At 41.1% G+C, this 23,978-nt stretch overlaps 1 protein-coding gene across 3 annotated transcripts; it reads left to right on the top strand.

Annotated features, from left to right (window-relative positions):
- The first annotated feature begins 6,160 nt into the window (after window positions 1-6,160).
- MDM2 (MDM2 proto-oncogene) lies at window positions 6,161-23,524 on the top strand. 3 transcript variants are annotated; one of them, XM_030959962.1, is made up of 12 exons: window positions 6,191-6,266; window positions 6,635-6,716; window positions 6,807-6,876; window positions 9,239-9,313; window positions 9,664-9,797; window positions 9,962-10,011; window positions 11,261-11,328; window positions 11,478-11,571; window positions 14,122-14,282; window positions 15,269-15,424; window positions 16,752-16,829; window positions 18,342-23,524. In XM_030959962.1, exons 3-12 carry the CDS (start codon window positions 6,811-6,813, stop codon window positions 18,909-18,911), a joined length of 1,452 nt encoding a protein of 483 aa, XP_030815822.1. In that variant the 5' UTR covers window positions 6,191-6,266; window positions 6,635-6,716; window positions 6,807-6,810; the 3' UTR covers window positions 18,912-23,524. The 3 variants fall into 3 exon arrangements, with proteins under 3 accessions (XP_030815821.1, XP_030815822.1, XP_030815823.1); XM_030959961.1 differs by lacking the exon at window positions 6,635-6,716 and having other exon boundaries at window positions 6,161-6,266; XM_030959963.1 differs by lacking the exons at window positions 6,191-6,266; window positions 6,635-6,716; window positions 9,664-9,797 and having other exon boundaries at window positions 6,822-6,876.
- Window positions 23,525-23,978: the final 454 nt, after the last annotated feature.

Here is a 23,978-nt window from a genome sequence, read left to right as displayed (position 1 = left end):
GAAAGGCAGCTGGGGTGGGGGATTTCCCTTAACTTTGCTTTTTCATATTTATTTTAAAAACAATTCTGGTAAAAAACCCAAGTCATGGATTTGGACAAGAACTACCTGTTACTTATTCAAATGTCCCTAGTGCAGGTGGCCCCATCAGAGTCCTTCTTAGGCTAATGCATACCACAGATTAGAAACTGCCACCAGCTGGCTTTCAGGTGGAAGTTATGAGAAATTAAAATTCTACAATGAAAGAAGAAAAGCAGAGTGTGAAATATATGGATATTAAAACACTTTTTAAAAGGAGCAAACCCTCTTGCTATATGTTTCTTTATTGATCCAATCCTACAAACATTTTCACATATAACTACCAAAAATCAGGACACATAAGAGTAATTGCAGAATAGTTTGTGAGCTTTTTGTATGAAACTACTTTTTATATCTCTAGAGTGTGTATGTATGTATATACATATAAAATATACTGCGGAAATATTAACAAAATCTGAGAAGCAGAAATGACATGGAGGAGAAAATCAGAGGAAAACATGAAAAAAAAAGCTGAAGACAGTGCAGGTCATCCTAACCAGTGTCTGGCACCTGAACTGCAGGATGCCAAAGTTCCCCTCCCTCAGTGTTTCTTACTGCAAATGTGGGAATGTAAAACACGTGTTAGAGCTTTTTCTTTGACCCAGGGGAAAAACATGACATTTTCCCTTGATTTCTGTGACTATCATGTTCCAGGGCCTTGGAATCCAGCTCAGAACAAGCAGGTAAACCATTATTTCTGTTGCAGTGGAACTGTGCTGCATCTCTGTGGGTCACAAAACTCCTCCCAGGGACACCCAGTTCTACACCAGTTCTCTGCTGAGTGCTGTGCTAAGGTTACTATTCTCTTGCTCTACAGACAAATGTTTCTGTTTCTGTTTCAGTGTCATGATGTGCTCCTTGCTTACATGCTGTTGTTTCATGTTTGTGTTTAAACAGGTACTAACTCACAGGCAGGCAACTGGGCACTGTAAAACACTTCTCTCACTTGGCAACAAGTTATTGCATGCCAGTTCCTGAGGTGCTGAGGTGACTTGTGATCAGGATCCACCTGAATCAAGAGAGGGCATATAGGCAAAAAAAAAAGATTAAGTAAACAATGTGGTTTCTCAGAAGGATGACTTAGCAAGATAAATCAGTTTATTTCAGGAAGTACATGCATCTATACCTCATTTGGGGGAATACTTAATCTCAAGGAAACTCTTCACAGCAAATCTACTTTCACAGCAGGCTTTGGAATATACACCCAAGGTTGATAACTTAGCCCTGTTTGTGAGGGCAACAAACTAGTGGAGGGAAACTACTCAAATTAGCATTGAGGGTTTCAGGTCAGGCTGTACCCGATACTAATGCCTCTAGTAAATGCTCCAAACTACTTGTCCAGCTACTTGCACTGGTTTTTACCTGCATGTGCTACAACTGTATGCTAAAAGTGGTACTGAAGAAGCTGTGCTCTCAAACATAGAGAGCCAGCAGAAAGGTGACTTTGTAATTCATCAGTAAATCAACTATATTAGGAAAGGAAAAGGGCTGAGGTTTTGTCAGGAATGGATGGTTCATCCTGTGTCAAGTATAATCATACACCAGGCAGTAAGACTGCGTCAACCAAACATTAAATTGTGGAGCAGACCACAAGAAGATCTGCAAGGAAGGTTGTTATAGATCCTGTGATCCAAAGCAAAGCATATATTGTTTGTATAACAGGCAGCTAGAAAGCAAGAATGGAGCATGCAGAAGAGATGTGGGCAGGTGGGTCAGCAAGACTGGGACAATTCTGGGAGATAAATGATCAGGTACATAGAATGGGTCTCAGTTAACAAGCTAGTTGTGTAAAAAATCCCTTCTGGGTTTTGTTGTTAGAAACAAACAGTTCAACTAACAGCCAGACATTTAAAATAATTTTTTGTCTTTTCTTCCTCTAACCTCTAGACTGCAGCCTGACCTGAATAGTACTTCAGGCCTGACCTCATCATCACCTGTAGTTCTCTCCAGGCATAGCATTCCAAACAGACTGGATTTAGATTGCATGCTGTGTTTGCTCTCAGCTTCTCCTGGATCTAGATTGTCCCTGAATACATTTCAGTTTCAGAATGAAAGATACCTCAGTGTTTCACATGAGTTCTATTAGCCTGTGCACACCCCACACACCCTTCTGGGCCACTCCCTTGAACAGAAATGTTTTTTTGTGCTGGACTGAACAGCACATTTGAATGACAAATGAACACTGAATTAAAAGAAAAAATCTAAACTGAATTGGCATCATCCTAGTTTGATTACATAAGGCAGATGAGCATGATTATACTGGGGGTTTTCTGATCTAATTACATACAATCAAGTATTTCTAGGAAAGGAGAGATCACTGGATTAATTTTCACAGTTTAGCAAAGCAGGATTTGGACACAACCCAGTCACATACTTCACCCCTGTTTAAGAAGAAAAGCCTGTTTCTTCACTCATTGATGTGCTTAACAAAAACTATTTGACAGTAAAAGGAGTCTTTTCCTGAAATTTCTCGCTTTTAGTTCTTTAGAATTGTTCCATGAGCTTCTTTCAAAAGTGAAGACTAAACAGAAAACTTGAGTGGGAAAAAACACCCAACCCCCTCATATTGAGCAGAAGTTCAAAATAATTGGTTTGTATTTTGGCCAGCTGGCTTCCCTTCAGAAGGCATACGCTATTGTTTTGTTTAATTGTGCTTGTGGCTGACTGTGCTGCTACTAAATAGGAATCAGACTTGGGCAGACAGATTACCAAGGTCTCCCAGACAGATGAAGGAATAAATACACCAATTATACAAAAGTAGAAGAGCTGCTGTTTTCTGATGTGGGATTATTCCACGTCCAGGTGGTTTTGAAGCAGCTGTAGTTAACGTGCTGGAGAGCAGACACACCTGAAATGAGTGCCTGTGGGAGGGAGGTGAGAGCTCATGAACAGCTGCCAGAAAAATTTTTTTTTGAGACCCTCTTTTCCAGTACACCTGAAGGAATTTTACATTTTTCAAAATAGACATCTGAAGTTATGGAAATGTAGGAAACTGATGATCACCCACGTGGCACATGGTGTGATTCTCAGAGGTGTCCTGTGCAGGGCCAGGAGCTGGACTTTGATAATCCTTTTGGGTTCCCTTCCAAGTCAGAATATCCTGTGATTCTGTCATAAGGCACCGCAGCCCAGGGTGTGCCCCCAGGTGAAGGTGTAGAATGCCTGCCATGCCACCCAGCCTGCAGAGTAACTGGGGTTGTTGGGAAGGGCAGTGCAGCCCAGGGAAACTCAAACATGGTTCCAGCACACCAGGAAAACACAAACTGGACAGCAAGGAGAGTTTAGTGTTCCTTGTTAAACCCCTGCAACAGCAGTGTGTGTGGTTTTTGGGTTCCCACTGCTGCTTAGCCATGCTCTTGAGTCCTGCCTGTCTGTCCAAACCTGCTCCCAGGAAGGCTGCATCTGCTTTTCACTTAGTAGAACCTGAGTGTCATTTCTAGTATGAATTTCTGGTGGAGGTGCTGACAGACCTCTCCATTAGGATAGGTGTTAGATTGTGAAATATAATTTCTCTGAATCAAATACGCTATTACTGGCATGAGGATTTCTTATCACTGTGCTTTTTCTTACACAACAACCCTTTCAAGAAAGAAACAAAGTTCTTTCTTTTGTATTTGTACAGAATTGTACCGACCCACTGTCTGGCATGAGGGGTCACAGCTGCAGCAGGCAGCCCTGGCAGAAAGCCACATTAAGCAACACATGCTCCAGCTGCATTTCAACATCTTTCTTCCTTCGTCCCTTTATACCTTGAAGTGCCTGACAATGGCAGCACACAACGGATCCCAGCTTTATGTCACAGTCATAGAGATGCAGCCTAAGGCTTCAGAAAGGATACATCAGCACAGTGCAAAGCCCTGGAGGGTTGCTCTGAATTTATTTATTTTTTGTCTGGGGGCAGTTAATAGACAGTATGAGATTATTCTATCTGATTAGGAGCAAATGGCTTGGAGATGAGTCCTGACAAACCCTGGTCACCGATCAGCATCTGGCAAGGACCATATTGTGTATGTGCTGGATGCTGAACAGGCAGCTGCCAGGAAAGGGTAAGTAGGGCATGCTGGGGAGAAAAAAATTACAGTGAGGAACAAAAATCAGAAATTGAAGTGTTTTAATGGTCCATCCATTCACTTGAGTTGGACACTCCTGCAGCACTGGGGCCTGCCTTTCCTCTGGCACATGTGCCTATAGGTAGACCAGATCCATCTCAGTAAGTAATTAAGCTTGTAAGCATTAAACAGTAAAATGTCTACAGTTAGAATCTGATTTTTTATTAAAAAGGGTTTCATACAATGTTAGCTAACCACAATGTAAAGTGAGTACCTCCAGTTAAGGCAGCTGGGCCTTAACTACTCCAGATATTTTCTGTACCATCATAAGTAAAGTACATAGGCGTAGTGACATCTCCTTTTCTTTTTACAACCCTCAAATAGTGGAGAAGTCAGGTCTTGTAACTACAGAAGCTTATTACTCATCCTTCAAGTAAAACTTTTAAAGTATACTTGTCCTGAATAATCAAGCACAAGAAAATAATTATGTATGTTGATCACATAGCAGCATAACTGTATTAGTGACAAAGTGTTGCAGCACTGCATATCAGTAAATATCCCCCTCTTTCCCTATCCTAGCACACACAGCATATTTTACCTACTTGCAATCTCCCTTAATTCAAGATTAGTCTGTTGGAGGAAAGAGATAAGATTGTCCTTGAAGGCTGATAAAAAATCTAGACAGAAACTGTTAGGTTTTTTTTATCCTTAGCAGTTAATGAATCAGCAAGGGAAGTTATTACTTAAATAATCTCAGACTCAAAGTCATTGGTCACAAGATGCTTATTGGTAGAGAAGTGGAAAAAGAAAGTCACAGTTATGAGTCTGGCAAGTCTTGGACTACAGAAAATTTATTGCTAATTTTAAAAAGCTCTTTAATTTCCACAAAGCCACAGCAAAATGATACTGTGCTTAAGATAAGGATCAATAATGCGATAGCTTGGGGAGAACTACATAAACTGTTTTGTTTGGTTCAGTTTCTGTTCAGTAAAATACATTTTGCATTGGAATTAAATAGTTTTTGCGTAGTCTGCATGAGGACAAGATTGAGCATTAGTAGTTGAGCTATTTAGTAGCCATTCACTTCCTTCCTCTTGCATTTTTGTGTAAATGTAGTTTTCTCCTAAGAATCAAATTAGCTAGCTAAGGATCTCAGGAACTGGGGTGCTGGGTGGAAAAGAGCAGATATCTGACTTTGCCTGCTGCAGGACATTCTTGACTCCACTAAAAACAGATTTCTGTTTGTCCTGAAATCCCAGCACTAAAAGGAGGTGAGCAGGCTTTGCAAAATTCTGGGAGGTTCTCAGTTGTCCCTCACTAGACCTTGAGCTTTATGCTCTACAGAGATAACAGGGTCATCTTGAAAATCCATCCTCACTCAAATATCTAGATTTAAACTGTTGTTGGAATTTTTACAAGGTGCCATGGTTGCCGAGAAGCTTGGACAAGTCCAGGCAGTTATCCACTGCTTGTTTGGACAAGTTAGTTGTCATGGAAAAGTAGCATTACACTCCCTCTGCTCTAGCCTATCTTTAAACACTGTCGGCAGCACTCATGCTCTCTGAAAAAGCTTTTCATTATTCAAAAATAATTTCAAAATGCCATGGGCAAAGAAGAAACCTGAGAATTAGAAAAGGCAGTCAGACTAAAAACTAACCAGTTGAAGTGTAGCAAGTAAAAAGTACCTGTGAAAGTAACATACTTCCAAACGCCCTACATTTAAAAGATTCAGAAAGTTGTAGAATGGGAGATGACAAGAGCATAGGACGACAACGTCAAATTATCTTCGGATGCAGAGTTTTCTCCTAGTTCCATTTCTTAACTAGGAAAAAAAAAAAAACCACCAACTTAGAAGGCATGAGCGGCCGCTGGCAGTGGAGCTGGTGCCCAGCGGCGCTGCTCGGGCTGAGGCGGGCGGCCCAGCACCCCGGCCCGGCCTGTGTCGCTGCCGGTGCGCGGCGGGCGGGGGGCGCCTTTCCCTCCCGGGGCCGCTTCCCGCGGCCAGCGGGCCCAGGGGGCGCTGCGGGCACCAACATGGCGGCGGGCGGCGTGCGCGGCGCGCCGGGGCCGCGCTAGAGGGTCAGGCCGGGGCCCGGCGCTCCGTCCGCCGCGGGCCGGGCAGCGGAGCGGGCGTGGCTGGCGGTGCGTGGGGGATCGATCGCGGCTCGCTCGGGGGCCGAGGGGGCGCCGGGGGTCTCGCCGGTGGCTCGTGCGGCCCTCGGTGCTGGGGGGAGGGGTCCCGCCGGGGAAACGGGGCTAGGCCAGGCCAGGCCAGGCCGCGCCGGGCGGGCGGGTGGGTGCGGAGCGCGGGATCGCCGCTGTTCCTCCACGCCGCCGGACCCCCCCGCGCTGGGCGGCCGCGGTGAGTCAGCGCTGGGCCGGTGGCGGCCTCCCGCCCGCCCGCCCCCACCCCTTGGTGAGTCGGCGGCGGCGCTGCGGGTCATGCTCAGGCATGTCGGGCCGGGCCGGGCCGCGGCGGAGCTAAGCCCTGACTTGCCTCCTCTTGGCAGCGCTATATAAGGCCCGGCCCGGCCCGGCTCGGTACAGACGCCGCCGCCGGAGTCCAGCGTGCGGGCTGGAGCAGGCACCGAGGTGAGTGGGCCCCGCCGGCCTGGCGGCTGCCGCCCACCCGGGTTGTGTCGCTGCGTGCCGCGATCTGAGCTTGTTCTCCCTTCACTGCAGGCAAATGTGCAATACCAAGATGTCCTCCCTTACGGATCCCTCTGTCACCGCTTCGGAGCAAGAGGCGCTGGTTAGTAGCTGGTGGGCGCGTGGTTATTGTGCATGCTTTTTGCAGTTTTTAGTGGCTAATTAAGAAGAATCACTGTGCTTAGCGAGGGATGGTTGGAGGAAAGCCAGGAAGTCCAGCCAGTGGAGGTGGTTGGTTCTCTTTGGTTCTGTAGGAGGCAAATCTTCAGTGTGATTGAGAGTACAGGGTGATGGTATAGGTCTAGAATGTTTCCTGGAGACGTTTGATGTTTTTTGCTTTCTTTTAATAAAAAGGATCCTATGATCCGATTTGATAGTTGTAAGTATTTCGGGTGGTAATTGTTAAAGATCCTATAGCTGAAGAGTTTTGGAAAATCTCCATTGTAAAAAACATACTGTTGGTGAAGTAATCTGAAGATTTTCGACTTTCTCCTCTATTGGAATTCGTAAAAAGAGTCTTCACTTGTGTTTATGGCTTTGCATTTCCAGGCTTTCCATAATACAGTGACAGTTCTGCTGTTTTGTCCTTAGTTTTCAGCAGGATCGAAGCCTTTTACACCTGAAATGCAAGTTATAAAACTGCATACGTACAATGATGGTTGAACTGAATTATCTTGTGTAGAAGGGTTAAGCTTAAAAGTGTGGACTTGACAGTAGAACTTCAAAAAAGTGAAATTGCAGAACAGCAGACTGTTCAAAATTGATTTTTTTAATTTGTGTCTTCCTTTTTTTAATATCATCATATTGTGATATTACTGTCTGCTGTCAGACCTGCAAGGCTGCAGAACTTGGAGGAGACAGGAGGAGAGGGCTGGGGAGTAAAAGTGGGCTTAGGTGTGGATTCAGTTTTGAAACTGTGCCTTGCTATGCTTAACTGTCAGTAGTACTTGAATAAGTTATTTTTTGCTTCCTTTATGAAACTAATTTATATGACACATGTTCTAAATAATTCGGTTCTTAGGAGGGGGTGAATGGACAGCTCATGTTGTCCACGAGCTTAGTTGTTTTTTTTCATTATAGGTAATTCTTGCAGCTAATATCTTGTTAACTCACTGAAACTTAATGTTGGTTTTAGCGGATCTTTGGAATGGAATGAAGGGTAGTTCCCCTCCTCCACCCTTCCTCAAACGTTAATTCCTTGTCTCATGATATTTTATTCACACTTCCCTGTTTTGTTTTGGTTTTTGGTTTTTTTAACTTTGTGTGTTATTTTTTACATTTTATTTTATGTAATATATCAGGATAGCTAAATATTAGCCTGGTTTTAGAATGGCTGCACTATTGTTAAAGAGGTGACTCTGGAATATACTGTTCTGGGACCATCAGTGGCTCCATGGGCTTTGCTGTCCTGGCAGCCCCTGCAGATTGTTCTCATCTGCTGCACTGCTCAGCTGTGTGGGATGGTGCTGTTTGTATGTATTTATGGGGGAAGTGATTTTTCTTGTTTAACTTTTCCTTCCTCTGCCTTGGAAATTGCCATAGACTGACTGCAGATTAAACTGCTGGCACAGTGACTGGGTGGGAGGCCGTTGCAGAGGTAGGAATGAGTGAAGTACAATGGAAGGGACAGGATCTGCTTGTCCCAGCTAAGAAAAGTCTTCAGAGGTAAAGCAGCCCAGCTGGCAAATGCAAAAGCAAAACCTCAGAAACTGTCACAGAAAGAGACTAAGAAAGTGATGGACCAGTGTTTTATGACTTCCACTGTGGACCTAGCAATCACAGAGTTCTGTTTCCATCTTCCCTCCCCTTTGGGAGTTGCGGTAATGGTTAAAGGAGTGAAGCTGAGTTCCCCAGGACCCAGCCCTGGACTTGGAACCAATAAACAAATTCTGTAGCTCCAATTAAGGAGTTTGTATTTACCAGTGTGTTGACGTTTAACCCCCTGGCCAACTCCCCTGTTCATAGCACTAGGCCTGGCATTCTATGGTACGGAATATCCCCTTAGCCAATTCAGGTCAGCTGTGCTGGCCATGTTCCCTCATGGCTTGTTGTGCACGTCCTCACTGGCAGAGCGTGGGACACTGAAAAGTCCTTGATTTAGTGTAGCTACTTAGCAACAACAAAAACTTCAGTGTGCTGGGAACGTTATTGTCCCTCTAAATCAGAAACACAGCACTGTAGCAGCTACTAGGAAGAAAATTAACTATCCCAGCTGAAACCAGAGGACAGTGAAAAAGTGAGGTTTGAGCTAAGATGTACAGTGTATGAGAAGTTTAATATGATTTGGTTCATATTATTTGCTTTTAAGTTTGAACTTTGCAAAGTGAAAAACTTGAATAAAGACACGTTTTAATGCAGTTGTATGTTTGCGTATCAGATTAATACAGAAGGAGGAAGACAGCTGGTATAAATAAATGGGTTTTTTTGGTGAATAATTAGTGTATTTTTTCTCCTTTCATACACAGGTTAAACCAAAGCCACTGTTGTTAAAATTGTTAAAGTTAGCTGGTGCTGAAAAGGACACTTTTACTATGAAGGAGGTAAGAACTTTTAACCACTAAAGGTAGACTACAGTGAGTACAGATAGATTGTTTTGGGTTGGGTAAGTGGGAGGGGCAGTGTTTTTCATAGCTTGTCTAGAAATTGAGATTAAGACAGTGTTTATTCTCCTGCTGAATTGTAGTCGGGTATTTAGCAAGTTTCTCAAAAATCTGAACAAAAGTTTTTGGTGGTCAGAAGAATAGTAGTGGTCTTCTGGAATGATGGATGAAAATCTGTCAGCTCAAAGAGTTTTAGGCAGAGTTTGAAGAGTAAATTTCAATGTATTTAATATGCTTTGTCTCTTACACTTTAAGAATCAACTAACATCTGTATTTAATTTATTTCACAGGTAATATTCTATATTGGACAATATATTATGTCTAAGCAATTATATGATGAAAAACAGCAGCATATTGTACACTGTGCAAATGATCTCCTGGGGGAGTTATTTGGAGTAACAAGCTTTTCAGTAAAAGAACACAGGTAAAAAATGGGATTCTTTTCTGAGAGTCTGGTTGGGAAATAATGAAGACCATCATGCATATGTCCCTTTTTTAACTCTTCTTCGCATCTTCAAAGATGGTAAGCTCTCTTTTATGGTTACATGTAGCTAACTTGTATAATCTCTTTCTTTATCCCTATTTAAGGAGACTATATTCAATGATTTCCAGAAATCTGATAGCAATCAATCAACAAGGTAAGCTAGCTTAGGAGGGTGATTTGTTTGGGAAACAGCAGTAGGGAAAATAGAATTTACATAATGAATTTTGCAGGCAGTGATCAGATAACAGTGAGCTCTCCATTATTAGCTATTTGGCTTTGCTCACTATAGTCCAGAGCAATCACAAGTGGTGAATCAAAGCAAACACTTGTTTCTTCAGTAGGAGAAAAAAAATGGGTAATTTTATTGGGCTAGAACCAGAAAAAACACAGAGCTGAACAAAAAGGCTACTAAATTACAAACTTAAGTAATTTGCTTGTATTTGTTATTCATAAAGCCCTCAACAGCATACAAAGTTTTAATATGAAAAATAAGCTTCTTAAACTTATGCCAACAATGAAATTAGGGCAAGGCTCTTTTTTTTGTGTTAAACTTCTGTTTGAATTTTCACAACTGAATGTGAAGTACATTTAGAACTGGTCATTTTGAGCTATACTCAGCTCTGTTTTAAATGGGCTGTATACTTTTAAAAAGTAACTTTGTGGTGATGCTGTGGATAGCCACTCCTTGAATGCAGAGTGGTTATACACAGTCCTGCAGTATAAAAAATGCTCAATATAGCTGTAATTTTTGCCTAATATGGGGTCTGAAACAGAAGTTAAACAATGGAAACCATTTTGTAAATTGGCCTCTAAATCTCTATAAAGACACCCTTTGTTTCTGATTTTTCCTAAAGGCAAGCGTTCAGCTGCTGAAGATGGGAAACTTGCTCTCTTCGTCATCCCCATTGTTAAGCTTGTAAACTTAAATTTATCTTTCAATTATATTTTCAGAAAATACTCTTTTATTAATTCAGGATCTGTCTGTTAGTAAGCATATATCTTTAACAACAGCTAATTTTTCGTCTATTGTATGTCTTTTTAACTCAGGGTTCCCATAAGATAAGTAGTAAAAAGCGCTTTGGAGAGGAGCAAGTAATTACATTTCCTGCCTATATTCTTTCATATCTGCAGAATCACAGTTTATGCACAGACTTCATTTGAAGCCATTTGTAACAGAATTCTGAGCTGCTTTCAGTTGGCATTTCTTCTTTCTCCCCACATTTCCATTTCAGTAATGTTACAGGGAAGGTGCTGCACACATCTGAAAAACAAAGGAGCAGTGTATTTTTTCCATTGTTGCAAAATGTCTGGATTTTAAGTTTTACTTAGAATTTACTTTTTCAGCCTGAAATTGGGGTTTTTTGCTATATTGTATTATGGGTTTTATTTTGGTTTGTTTTCAGACTCTACCCTTGGCGACGCACCTGAGGATGATGCCACATCTCAGCTTGAAGAAGAAAATGTTGTTAAGGTGCTATTTTTATTTTTTTTCAATAAATTTTCTGAGTTGTACATTCTATTCAGTTTTGCATGATAGTGTCAGTGGTTTAATTTAGTAAGTTGATTCTTGAATTTTACCTCATATTTATGCTCAGGCTTACTCAGTATTTCTGTTTTCAGGAACCTAGGCAAGAGTTAGAAGAGAGCCAGACTTCATCAAGTGTGACTTCCCGACCAACTACATCTTCTAGGAGGAGGACACACAGTGAATCTGGTATCTGCAGATTTATGATGCAGAGCTTTCCAGTATTATGGCCACTTAGAGGGAAAAGCTACATTCTCTTGCCTTGCTGACTTGAAAGATGCTGGCAAATACTACTCATGTTTCTCTGCTTATCTAAAACAAAATGTTCAGTCTAAAAGAAAAACACAATGTCTTACATTGCTCCAGTGTCATGTTACACTTTGGATGTCTAGAATTGTTAGTAAGATGATGGAATAACTTACTCCACGGCTCTGTTAAACTTTTTCACATCAGCAGAACTTTATCAGTTGTGTTATCTTCGTTATGAGAACACTTTTGTTTTAATCTACTGATACCATCAAATTAATTTCAATTTCCTCTGTAGACAGCCATGAAATTTGAAATTTTGTTCACTAAAGTCAGTTCTTTGGATTTCAACTGGTGGGGAGGCATCAAAGGTGTGGTAGTAACACAGAATGATTTTGGATATATTCAGTTACCTCACCATTAATTAAGCACTTGTTAAAACATCTGGTGACCTAAGCATCATATTTGCCTCCCCTTTGTCTTTACTGTGGTTATTCAATAATCACTGGCAAATACATTTTCAAAACACAAAATGTTTCTTCTGATCAGTAGCAATAACAATCTGGTCATTGTAAACCTGGTTTAGTTTCTCAATTGAAGTGTTCTCTACAGTTCTATGTAAATATTCTTCTGTGGAATTTCTTACATTAGTCTGTTCCATCACTTACTGTCTTGCCTCATGACTAGGTGATTGCACTTACCTGGGCAGTGATAACCTTCTGTCACTGCATAGAACTTCCTTTTCTTCACTTGCTCAGGAGCATTTTTCAGTTCCTCAGCTTTCAAGTAGCATTTTTTGTGTCCCTCATAGGCCACTGTTATGTTAAGTCAGTCCCAAACCAGTGCTGCGTTGCTGAGCGGTTTGCACTAAATTAAAAGAACATTTTAATGTTGTAACTAAAACTGATGAAAGGATGGAAAGTCTTGGTTAAACATCACAACCTGTAATATTTAGGCATGGCACAGAGCACATAAGGTCCTGGGTTGTGCTTACTTATTATAGGTTTGATTATTAACTCTTGCCTTGCATCCATTTATTAGTTTGTTACAACCTTAAGAGTTCTTTTAATATAGTGTTTTTATATACACTTTTTTTCTAATTTATAGGAAATCTTCCTTTTAAACCACTATTCTTGTTAAATTGGGATAGTAGTGGCTCCTTTGGAGCCCCTTAAATAGAGTATAGAGACCTTGTGGTGATACAGTATCAGTACAGCATGGAGCCATGACAACTAAATGAGGACAACGATGGACAGGAGCACCCTTTGGGCCTGGGGGCACCAAGTTTGGTGGGGCTCTCAGGGCGGAAAAAAGAAAAGAAAAGAAAGGGGCTGAGCCAAGAAGCACCAAGGGAGAGTAAGAGAAGTCTCAAAGTATGTACAAGTGTTTTGTTCTCCTTTTTTTTCCTTTTTGTTTTTTAACAATGAAAGATTCAAGACTTGAAGACTTGTGGATTGTCACAGTGTGCTTTGCAAGGCGAGGGAGACCGTGGGCAACAGGGGGTGGGTGCAAAAGGCACCTGTAGGGGAGTCAGCAGGCTCATACTGAGGCCTGTTGAACCAAAAGTTGTTGACATCTTGGGAGGTTTTCACTCCACTGCACTGACATGCTGAATTTGCAACACATTTTTATATAAAATTATTTTTTACCAAATGCTCTAGAAGTCATTGGAGCTGAATTTTGACTTATCTACCCCTAAAATGGTGTGCCCTTAGTCCTCATGGTGCTGTAGGTGATTGTTCCAAAACATGATGTATTTACAAAGCATTGCCTTTTTGCCTTCAAACCAAGCATGCTTAGTAAGCAGAGCTTAAAGCAATGCTTTCAGAGTTCAGCTTTTGCATAGTATGTCTTGAAGATTTTCCTGCTACAGTGCTATGAAAGTTCTAATAGTTTGTTACAAAAATATTGTTGGGTAAATGCAATTACATATAGTGCAACTATTCACTGATAAATATGTTGAGGTGTCTGAAACTTGAACCTGAACTTACCTTGCTTAGCACAAGGTGTTCTGTATGCATGTGAACTGGGAGCTAATTGCTTTATCTCCCCACAAATTCTGGGGTGGACTCAGAAGCCCTCTGAAAGTGCCTTTCTGTCTGTTGCCTGTAGAGGGAGTGAGGACAAGTAAGATTTTAACTGTATTTCTTAAAATTAGGAAGGGTTTAACGTGTTGTGTGTGGAGTAAAAATTCTTTCAAATTTGCGGTTGTCTTCTATGTGGAGACTGCCATTTATAAGTGGGGAATAATGATGAGACAAGTGGGGAAAACCAGCCCCTGAAATACTGGTTTCAGAAATCCACTGTATGGATATAAGAATTATTGTGTCTTTTTAAATAAGTCTTAGTGCCTTTTTACCCTATTAAAAAAATAATATTTTACTTTTAGATTTCTTTGTAGTAAATTGTATTTTAAGCTTCTGTTTAGAAAATTCAAAACTGCACATTGCATAGATGTTTTTGAGTAATAAAACGATGCTTGACTATGCCCAGAAAAAAGTTCTCCAGATGACCTGCACAGTGACAGAAGAAAGCGACACAAGTCAGAGAACATTTCGGTGACGTTTGATGAAAGTCTCTCTTGGTGTGTAGTCAGTGGTCTGTGCCGTGAAAGAAGCAATAGCAGTGATTCAACAGATTCTCTTTCCATCCCTGTAAGTCAAAATAGAAGAGTATTTTTGTGGTACAGATTTTGCAGATGCCACAAGTGCAAACATGCATCTGAAAACACAATGTTCTTAATTAAAAGCAGCAGTGCCTTCAGTGATGTTTGAGGAAAGAAAAGAGTTTGAAGGAAAAGTAGATGTGTGGGTGGAGTGGGGTTTTTCATAAGTCTGCTGGCAAAGCTGAAGTGAAATTTTTTAAAATAATAATGTTGAATATTCTTTAAAAACCAAGATCCTTGCTATTTGGCACAGTATGGAAAAAATGTCAGACGTATTTTGTGTTTTAAAATATTTCTTAGAATGCTAGGAGACAAAAAGAGTCATAGACATTGCATAATTCAGAGTTAGGTGTTAGTTCTGGTACAGCTTTGGTAACTGTACCCAGTGGAATGGGTGCTTGATGGTGCATTGTATTAATCTGCCATGCCACTGCTTGGAAGTTTTGTATTGTTTTTAGCAAACACCAGAGCAAATCTGTGGTTCAATTAAGTCATGAAGAGCTGAGCTAACAGTATTCCTAGTCACATACTGTGTTATAAATTGACAGAACTTATACTGTATTTTTAGTCTTCATGTTTTGTAGTTGTTAAGCCATGATCTCAGATTAAACAAGGTTTATGAGAATATGGAATTTAATACATGCAGCCAAAAGATACCATCTTCTTGGATCTGTTCTTTCACTTTTTAGGAGGGACTCTCTGAAATAATGACTGCAGCCTTTCAGCTGCCTGTAGGCTGAGTGCAGTTTCTTATTACAGATCCAGCAAAAGGCTTCCAGACCTAGCTTCATTTTTACCCACCCATAATTTGTTTATCTCATAAAAAGTACTGTGTCTCACAGCAGCTGGTCCTTTTTCTTCCATAACTAATTATATTGAGTAGTACAGTTTTATCCTGAGAGTTGTTTTATCAGTAATGTTATGTATATGGACTGGTGAGGTTGAATGTGTGCTTTCTTTTTTTGTTTTCCTCAGGATCTTGATGCTAGTTCATTAAGCGAAAACTCAGATTGGTTTGACCATGGTTCTGTATCAGACCAGTTCAGTGTGGAGTTTGAAGTTGAGTCTGTTTATTCAGAAGATTATAGCCATAATGAAGAAGGGCAGGAGCTCACTGATGAAGATGATGAGGTACTAGCTGCTTTCCTTGTTTGACCTTGGGGGGAGGGGATGAGAAGGAAAAGGAATTTCAACATGAAAAATTCCTGTAAGTTTCCAAGGAGAACTCTTCAGGTATATTTGCAAACTACATGTACTGGTGTCACAACTGCACCCAGTTGTTCATGAAATCAAATTACATGTCAGTGCAATTGGGTCACCTTTATACGACTTACCAGCCAATGACTGAAGCGGTGCTGAGGCTTTCTGCAGGCTCTGAAATGGGCTGGATAGGAAAGTCTGGGTGCTTAACTGCTCTCACCAGCTGTTGAAATCTGTGGCAGCATGTGTACTATAGCCTGCCTAGCATTTTTAATTCTAGAAGTACATGTTGAGCTTTGACAACACTTGATATCAAAGGAAACCTTTCTGAGTAACTCTTTCCAAAGGGATATGTCCAAGTTTTTTGCCTCTATGAATGTAAATGTTTCGTAGAGGTGCTGAATCAAAGTTTTAGGAATCTTTATTAGTAGGCAAGAAAAATTGTGATTACTGTAATTTTCAAGAGATTTCTAGAATGTCGGGAATGAAGTGAGAATGTATGTGGGGTTTCCTTTCTGTTACTTTTAGAGAGGTTAATCTGCTCATGGCAAGATTAGGTGAGTACCAGAGGCAGAATTCACCAGGGACGTAGAGAACTGTGGTAGCCGAGAGGCTGAATGGGACTGACTGTACTGATGTACACCCAATTGTAGTGTATAGCAGAGCTGCACCCTGACAGAGGATGGTAACTTGGAGGAGGAAGGCCCCTGTTCCAGACAGTAGTTTTGGGAACTGCAGGATGGCTGGTATTCAAAGGGGCCTCTGGAGGTTGTCTTACCCACCTGTCCTGGCTCAGGCAGAGCTGATTGCCCAGGTCCATGCCCAGATGTCTTGAATATCTCCAGGGATGGAAGCTTCGTAGGTGGTCAGGGCAAGCCATGCCAGTGCTCCTTCATCCTCACAGTAAAAGGTGTCTTGTGATACTCAGAGGGAACCTCCTGTGTTTAACTTGTGCTAGTTGCCCCTTGTCCTGCCACTGGACACCACTGAAAAGAGAGTGACTCTGTGTTCTTGATGCCATCCTTTCAGCAGTTTACCTCCTGCCCTGAGCTTCTCCAGGCTGAACATTCCCAGCTCTTTCAGCCTTTCCTCACGTGAGAGCTCCTCTAATCCATTAATAATCTTAATAGTCCATCCCTGGAGACTCTCCAGTAGCTTGCTATCTGAAAATCTTACCAGATTAAAAATATTTGCATTTTAAATTAAATGCCAAAAGCCTGTTATATATACGTATATATATTTTTTTAATTTAAACCAGGTTTATCAGCTGACTATTTACCAGGATGAAGATAGTGATGCTGATTCATTTGATGAAGATCCAGAGATTTCTCTAGCTGTGAGTAAAAACTTGTCCGGTGAAGCATTGTAAGTTGGGTAAACTGACATAGAATAGATCAAGAAGTATAGACTAGTTCTATTGCTACCAGTGATTGTTTTGAGAATTAAATTGACTGTGTCTATATGTGAAGGTTCCAATACAGTATTTTAATTACTGTGATTATTAAGGAACATTTTTAAGGAAACCTTGGGGGTTTTTTTAAATGGTTAATAAACTTCCTAATCCATTAAAAAAACCCAATCCTATACTAATTTACTATTTCATTGACTTAATGGAAGGAAATTATTTGGAGCCTAAATCTGACTTTCTGCACAAAATGGAAAAAAAATCTTAGTCATGTGCATTTAAAAACCTCTTCCTGTAAGTCAGAATGCCTAGTTTTATTGTCCAGCTTGAAGGAAGGTATCTCTAACATAGAGATGGGCAGGCAAGCCTTTTTTCAGAGCAGTACTGTAAAAGAGGGCTTTACTACATTCTGTGAGACCGTTCTTGAGGAGTGGGAAGAAATTGACAGTCTTGAGGCAAAGTATGGAGATGTTTGTGAAAAAACATTGCATTTTAATTCTAGTGTGTGCTATCTCCTTATTTACCTTTGCTTTTCACATTTGACGCTTGAATTAGAGCTGTTTTGTGGAACTGTGAAGTGTTCTAGTCCCACAGTAGTCTGTAGGACTGAGGGACTTGGCATGTTAAAGAGAGGGCTGGCCACTTTCTGAAACATAGCAGTGTTTATGTGTGGAAAACAGGGATTTGTACATTATTTTTAGGATTTAAAATTGGTCTAAGAAGCTTTTGATGCTACTGATGTTATTCAGGACTTGCCTAAGTTTTGCTTTTTTTTTTTGTTTTGATTTCCCCTACAGCTTCCGTTATTTTTAAAAAGGGTCTCTGTCTTTAAAAGCAGAATCTATTTTTAACGAAATAGTGGTTTATTTTCATTGTCGTCCATGGAGTAACCTCTGAGAGGCTGATGCACCACTTTGGTTTTGCCCTTTTATTTTTTTCCCTTTCCCCCCTTGCCGTGGGTTTTTGCCTTGGCCGAGGTTTCTGTGCTGCGGCTGTGTCGGAGCGCCCTCTCCCGGCCGCTGTGTGCACCAACAGCGCAGCCAGCCGCCGGGACACGGTCCCTCCGTCTGGAATAGCTCCCGTTGCGGGAGTCCATAGACGAAAAGAAGGGAAATTATGACCTTTTAAACGAGTTTTTCATGAGGGCCGCTGAAGAACTTTGTGGTCTTGTTTCTGCAGTTCTGCGTATGAAATAATGAATTGTTCTATTCATAAACCTATTGCAAAACGAAGGAAAGCCAGAGTCCTTTTAAAATAAGAACCAATTTAATCTAGAATTGTAAAATGGGGCCAAAACCACTGAATGGAATTTTAAAATTGTAAACAAGTTGATAGCTCAACATAATAATTATTTTGGCAGTAATAAATTGTTTATAATGTCTGAATACTTCAGTTGTAAGTGTTCTAAGTAGCTTAAGTGTTCCAACCTTTGATTCACTAAAGGATTATTGGAAGTGTCCCGAATGCAGTGAAATGAATCCTCCGCTTCCACGACATTGCCACAGATGCTGGGCCCTTCGTGAGGATTGGCTTCCCGATGAAAAGAGTGAGAAATTGGAAAAGAGCAAATTAGAAACCTCCTTTCCTGCAGAGTCTGGAGAAGGTTTTGATGTTCCTGACTGCAAGAAAACAAAAATGACTGAAGATAAAGAACCAGCTGTGGATGAGAATGAGGATAAAGCAGTACAGCTTTCTGAGTCCCAGGAAAGTGAAGGTTATTCCCAGCCATCAACATCAAGCAGCATGTTCTGTAGCAGTCAGGAGGACTTCAAGGAACCTGAGAAGAGAGAAATGCAAGACAAAGAGGAAAGCATGGAATCCAGTCTGCCTGTTACCAGCATAGAGCCGTGTGTCATATGTCAGAGCAGACCTAAAAATGGCTGCATAGTACACGGCAAAACGGGACACCTCATGTCATGCTTTACCTGTGCAAAAAAGCTCAAGAAGAGGAACAAGCCCTGCCCAGTGTGCAGGCAGCCCATACAAATGATTGTACTAACTTATTTTAGTTAGACATGTGTTGACTGGAAAGTAGCAAAAGAAACTTCAGAAACTGGTTAAGAGAGTAAGAAATTATTTTTGTATGCTTATTGGAAAATTAATATTTTGTGTCTCTTCGCGTTCTCTGTGAAAAATACTTGCTGACATAACTGTACTGGAGTTATTAAAAGGTTTGCCTAATGCTCAGAAGTCAACTTGGAGATTTTAAATCCCTCTCAGTAGAGGTAACCAGGTTCTCTAAACCACCTGCCTCTCCAAGTGTTTTAATGTTCCATGCAAGTTAGTGACATTTGTTTTATTGAGTTAAATATGTGCATTAAAACCCCAAATTCAATAATTGTTGGAGGAGAGACATGTTGAAGTGTGTATTTCTGCAAATTCCTCATTTAAGAAAATATATGATTATCCAGGTTCCAGTTTTTGTTGCTTGGTGAAAACATAAGGCTCAATCAGACCCCTCTAAGTGCAGCGTGAAACAAGTCTTGACAGACAAGATAAATGAAGGATATGCAATGAGCTGTCATGGCAGGTAGTAGTAGGGCATAGTTGTTTTCTTCTTCTGCACTTGTTTCTGACTTAGCAGAATACATTCAGCTGCATTGCTACATTCACTGTAATAAAAATAGAAAAGAAATTCCCCTTCACCTGCAGAAACAATTAAGCTGTGCAGTTCCAGTTCACATTCTTTAAATGCAGTAGTCTTTCCAGCTCACTCATCTGTGAGAATTCTGAAAATCTTTAGCAAGGTGCTTGGCCCATTCAAAGTTGGTCTGTTAGACCTGTCCTTTACTGCTTTTAGCTCTTGTCTCCTCACTGTACTTTGTCAAAAACTTGGTGAAACTTACCAGTTCTGTGCCCAGGGAGTTTGCTGCCTGCCTCAGTTCTGGGGGCCTTCAGGCAAGGTAGAGTGTGGGAGCCAGGATGCACTAAAGATCACTCAGCTGCCTTTTACATGGAGGTTCTGTACCCCGTGAGTGATACTTACTCCTTTGGAAAACTATGTTACAGGAGGACTTGTATATTTTTAGTACCTTTTATTTTTACATGTGGTTGCTGATTGTCTGACCAATAGGGAATGGCAGATAAACAGGGGAGTACCAAGAGTGGAGATGTAGTCCAAGTGCAGGGATTGTGCAGTGTTACCATCTTACAGGCCAAGGCTCAACTGCTTCCCTAACACCAGCAGTATAAAATTGCTAATGCCTGTGAGCTGGCACAGAGACTCCTCCTGCTCTCCTTAACTGCAGGGCTGCAAATGCCTGGAAGTACTCAGGAAAAGGACATAAAGAGATAAAGGAAAGACTTCATAATTTTGTTCATACATTTGAGCTATTTTGTTGCTAGTAAAAGATAGTTGTGTACCGAAGTTCTAACATAGTTCATTTTAAGTAAACAAAATATAAACTCCAGTTGTATTCATTCACATTCTTACTTGCACATTTCTTGCCTCCTGCAATTTGTAAAGGGACATCAGGTAGCTGGAAGTTATTGGAAGTTTTTTGATCAGCAGAAACCTTTCATGGGTTTTATAGGATTTGATAATCCTTCAGCCTCATACAGAGAAGGCCTTCGGGCAGATAGCTAATTTTTTCAAAGAGAGATACTATTTCGGAGCTACTTGCCCTACTTTGCACTTCCTATTAATGTTTTTTTTAATTTTTGATTTGATAAACTTAGGTGCTGTGAGGCTTGCAGAGGCTCTTCATTGCACCTGCAGGTGAGAGAGAATTATAGATGTGTATATGCAGAAGCATCAATAACATGGGGACTGTACCTAAAAAGTTTCATCTTATTCTTATGAAGCTTTGTCCGCTGCATTGTCTCCCATGTCTTCCCCTCTCAGCAGGATGCCTTCTCTGCAGTGGCTGCCCTGGCTACACGTGTAACTGCATGCTGGGGGAGCAGCTGTCCTTATCTGGTTCCTGTTGGGACAAATTGTATCATCCCTCTCGGCATTCCTTTCCAGTCACATGCCTTCTGTTGCAGAGAATAGCCCTGGAAATACCTTCCACTCCCTACAATGGGGAGGAAACGGGCCATTTTCATTTCTGCATCTGCAAATCACTGTGTCGAGTATTTTGGTTTGAGTTACATTCTATGGCTTAATATTATTCTTAATGACTTCAAGTGCAACTTTAATTTGTTTGGTGTGGGTGCATGCCTTCCAAATAGAAGATGAGAATTGATGCCTGTTCCTGCTGGGGACAGTGGCAGGCCAGTGCACGTGCGGGGCTGTTGCCCGGGGCTGTGTCACAGTGGGTCCCGTGGTGGCTCCTGGCTGTGGCCCGGAGCCTTTGGCTCTGCCTCCAGCCTGTCTCCCGGCCTGGCCGTGCTCTGTGTGGGCATGAGCAGTGAGTAGTGAGCACCCTGATTGTTGTGGCCCTTAAACACTTTGGTACAAAACTTCAGAGATCCTTATGTAATATCACACATGTTTTAGTCTTTAATTTATTGCTGTTTGTAAATATACTTGTGCTCACAGTTGATGTTTTGAGCTCTAATTTATTGAATTAGTCTACTGCTACATGTGTAGTTATATAAATATGCTTATTTAGTAAATCACAGGCACAAGAGGACTATTTTAAGAAATGTAGCATTAAAATTCAGAGAAATATTCATATTATATTGAGAGGGGAGATTTATGGCTATGGGTTTTTTTTTCCTTCCCTTAAAACAACTTCTTCATTGAACCTCGACAAGATTTATTGAATAGAGAAGGTGCTGGTCCAACCTCAGCATAGTGAAAATATTTTGGTGGTGTTTTGCTTTCCTTTGGAATGTTTTTGCATCCCTCAGTACAGGCAAGGAGCTTGACTGACTTCTTCTGGGTGCTGGTAACATTGGGGTGATGGTCCAGGAGATGCAAGACAGTGATGAGAAGCTTTAAGGTTAATTTGCAAAGGTGGAAATGGCTTTTGCCTTTGGACACGTGACCATGAAGGTGGCAGGAGAGGCCAGATGCCCACAGGATGTGTCTGTATGCGATTTTCAGTAATTTTCTTAGTCTCTTCCTTCTTGCACATCAGGTAGACAATAGTTATGTACAAATGGTGCAAGAACTTGCATTTATTTTTTTTAGAAAGTACAATAAACCTACTTGTTGTTTAAATACAAGTCTTTAACTATTTACCTAATTGTTAGTATTGCCATTATATTAGTATTGAAATCCACCTCACACCAGCATGGTTGTGGCTGTGCCATCCTGTGCCTCTCCCCTTAGCAGATGATTTAGAAAGGGTAAAAGTGCTTCAAAATGCTCACTGATGAAAAGCTTACATTCCTTTTAAGAGTGTGGTACGATTTTATCAAGAGTTCTGTTTGCTGTACATTTGTTCAAATGTTGCTGTCTCTGAAGTGTCTGTGGGTATGAAGATTTTTTTCAGATTTTTTTTCTCTTTTATGACTAATATGAGGAAGAGAAAATTCCTCGTTCTCACAGAGAGTGTCAACAAGAAGAATTGTTTCAGAAAAATATATCTTATAAAAGAGAGATTAGAAAATTATTAAGACCCTAATGAAGCTGAATAGATAGGATGGAAATAGGGGTGAAGATTTTTTTCTTCCCCATCTTAATCTAAGGCTGCTGTTGTGTTGGGGCGTAACTTTAGGTAGAGTTTATAATTTTAAAGCAGGTAATTTATTCATCATATTAACTTGCCACACACATGGTGGGGCAGGAGTTATCCCTTATCCCAGGAAGGTACAGCATTTTGTTGTGCAACATTTAGCCTGAAAAGGGGCATTTGCTGTTGTGAGGCTTCCCTGTGGGGAGGATTATATTGGACAGTTGATGGGACTTGAGGAGAGGCAGCGTTGTCATGGAGGGGCTGAAGGGCAGCCTTGGTCCTGCAGCACAGCAGAGCCTTGCTGGAGCATCAGCCCTCTCCTTTCCAGGGGTTTACCTGCCCTGCCCTGCCTTTCCAGCTCCTCCATACCGGAGTCCAAGGCACATCTTGTTCTTTAAAGGTTGCACAAGCAAAGCACAAAACCCAGCTTAAGGTTTTAATAGCGGATTGCACTTACTGAACATGAAAAATTGTTGCTTTTAACTACAGTGTGGGGGTTTTGTTAGCTTTTTTTTTAGCACAGATGCACTGAAAGCTTCAAGTGAATGGTTCTTTGGTGTATCTAGAGCTATATTATACATGTGAAATTTGTCAGTGATACTTAAAAAGGTGGTGGCTCCCCTTTTGAGTAGATGTTTTAGCTTAACAGCCTGCTTTTAAAGGATGGTTCTTGGTCTTGAGCCACAGTAGTGGCTGTCAGGATGATGATTACTTTACACCTAAAATACCAATAGCTTTTCTAAAACCAGAGTCTTTGTTGTCTGACTACACATAGCTGGGATGACTGTTGAATAGAGTAGCTCATAGTGAATTTAAATAACTATGCAACATGCTTTCAAGAGCTTGACCTGGTGCATTACTTTCCAGCTACCCAGTCCATGTATGACCACAGTCAGTAACCATTAAAATGCAAGTATCCACTCCAATTGCACACAGTGTAGACCCATTTATGAGGAGTTTCATGTGTGTTGTGTTTATCTTTCAGTTTTTCCTTTTCTGATGAAAATTGAGTACTGTGTTCCATTTAAAAGCTTTAAATAAAGATTTGTTTATATACTCCATGGTGCTCTTTTTTTTCATGTCAATTACTTGATTGTTAGAAGTTCTGGTACTTTGTTTTCACACAGATTCTTACTTTTGTGAGCCAGCACACAGGCTCTTTCTGCCCCCACTCAGCTGCTGGACTGCTGACTTCTGTCAGATTTCTTTGGTTTGGGAGATTTTAACTCAAAGAATCTCTCGTTCTTCCTGCTACAAGTGGCAGGAGCAGTGATGGGATTTAGTGGATAATTACTTCTCTGTGTGGTAAACAACCCACAGCAGATGAGAGGGTGAGGAAAGGTAGAAAATGCAAATGGATATAAGGAAAACATTGAAAAACCAGTCTCTTGCACACACAGCCCTCATTACTATTGGCATTGCTGTTTCAAGTTGTGAAGTAGATTTGCACAGTGAATGTGGCTGTCTGGCAGACAAGTGGCTGATGCCCAAGATCCACAGCCCAGCTGGAAGG

The sequence above is a fragment of the Camarhynchus parvulus genome, chromosome 1A, assembly GCF_901933205.1.
Source record: "Camarhynchus parvulus chromosome 1A, STF_HiC, whole genome shotgun sequence".
NCBI lineage: Eukaryota > Metazoa > Chordata > Aves > Passeriformes > Thraupidae > Camarhynchus > Camarhynchus parvulus.
Note: the sequence above shows the minus strand (reverse complement) of the source record. Positions and strands in the feature narration are given on the sequence as shown.

Excerpts from the sequence above, each read along its gene's own strand:
- MDM2 (XM_030959961.1), top strand. The coding sequence starts at position 6,811 with ATGTGCAATACCAAGATGTCCTCCCTTACGGATCCCTCTGTCACCGCT. Across the intron at positions 6,877-9,238 it reads CTTCGGAGCAAGAGGCGCTG|GTTAAACCAAAGCCACTGTT; the intron begins GTTAGTAGCTGG and ends TTTCATACACAG. Across the intron at positions 16,830-18,341 it reads ATCCAGAGATTTCTCTAGCT|GATTATTGGAAGTGTCCCGA; the intron begins GTGAGTAAAAAC and ends GATTCACTAAAG.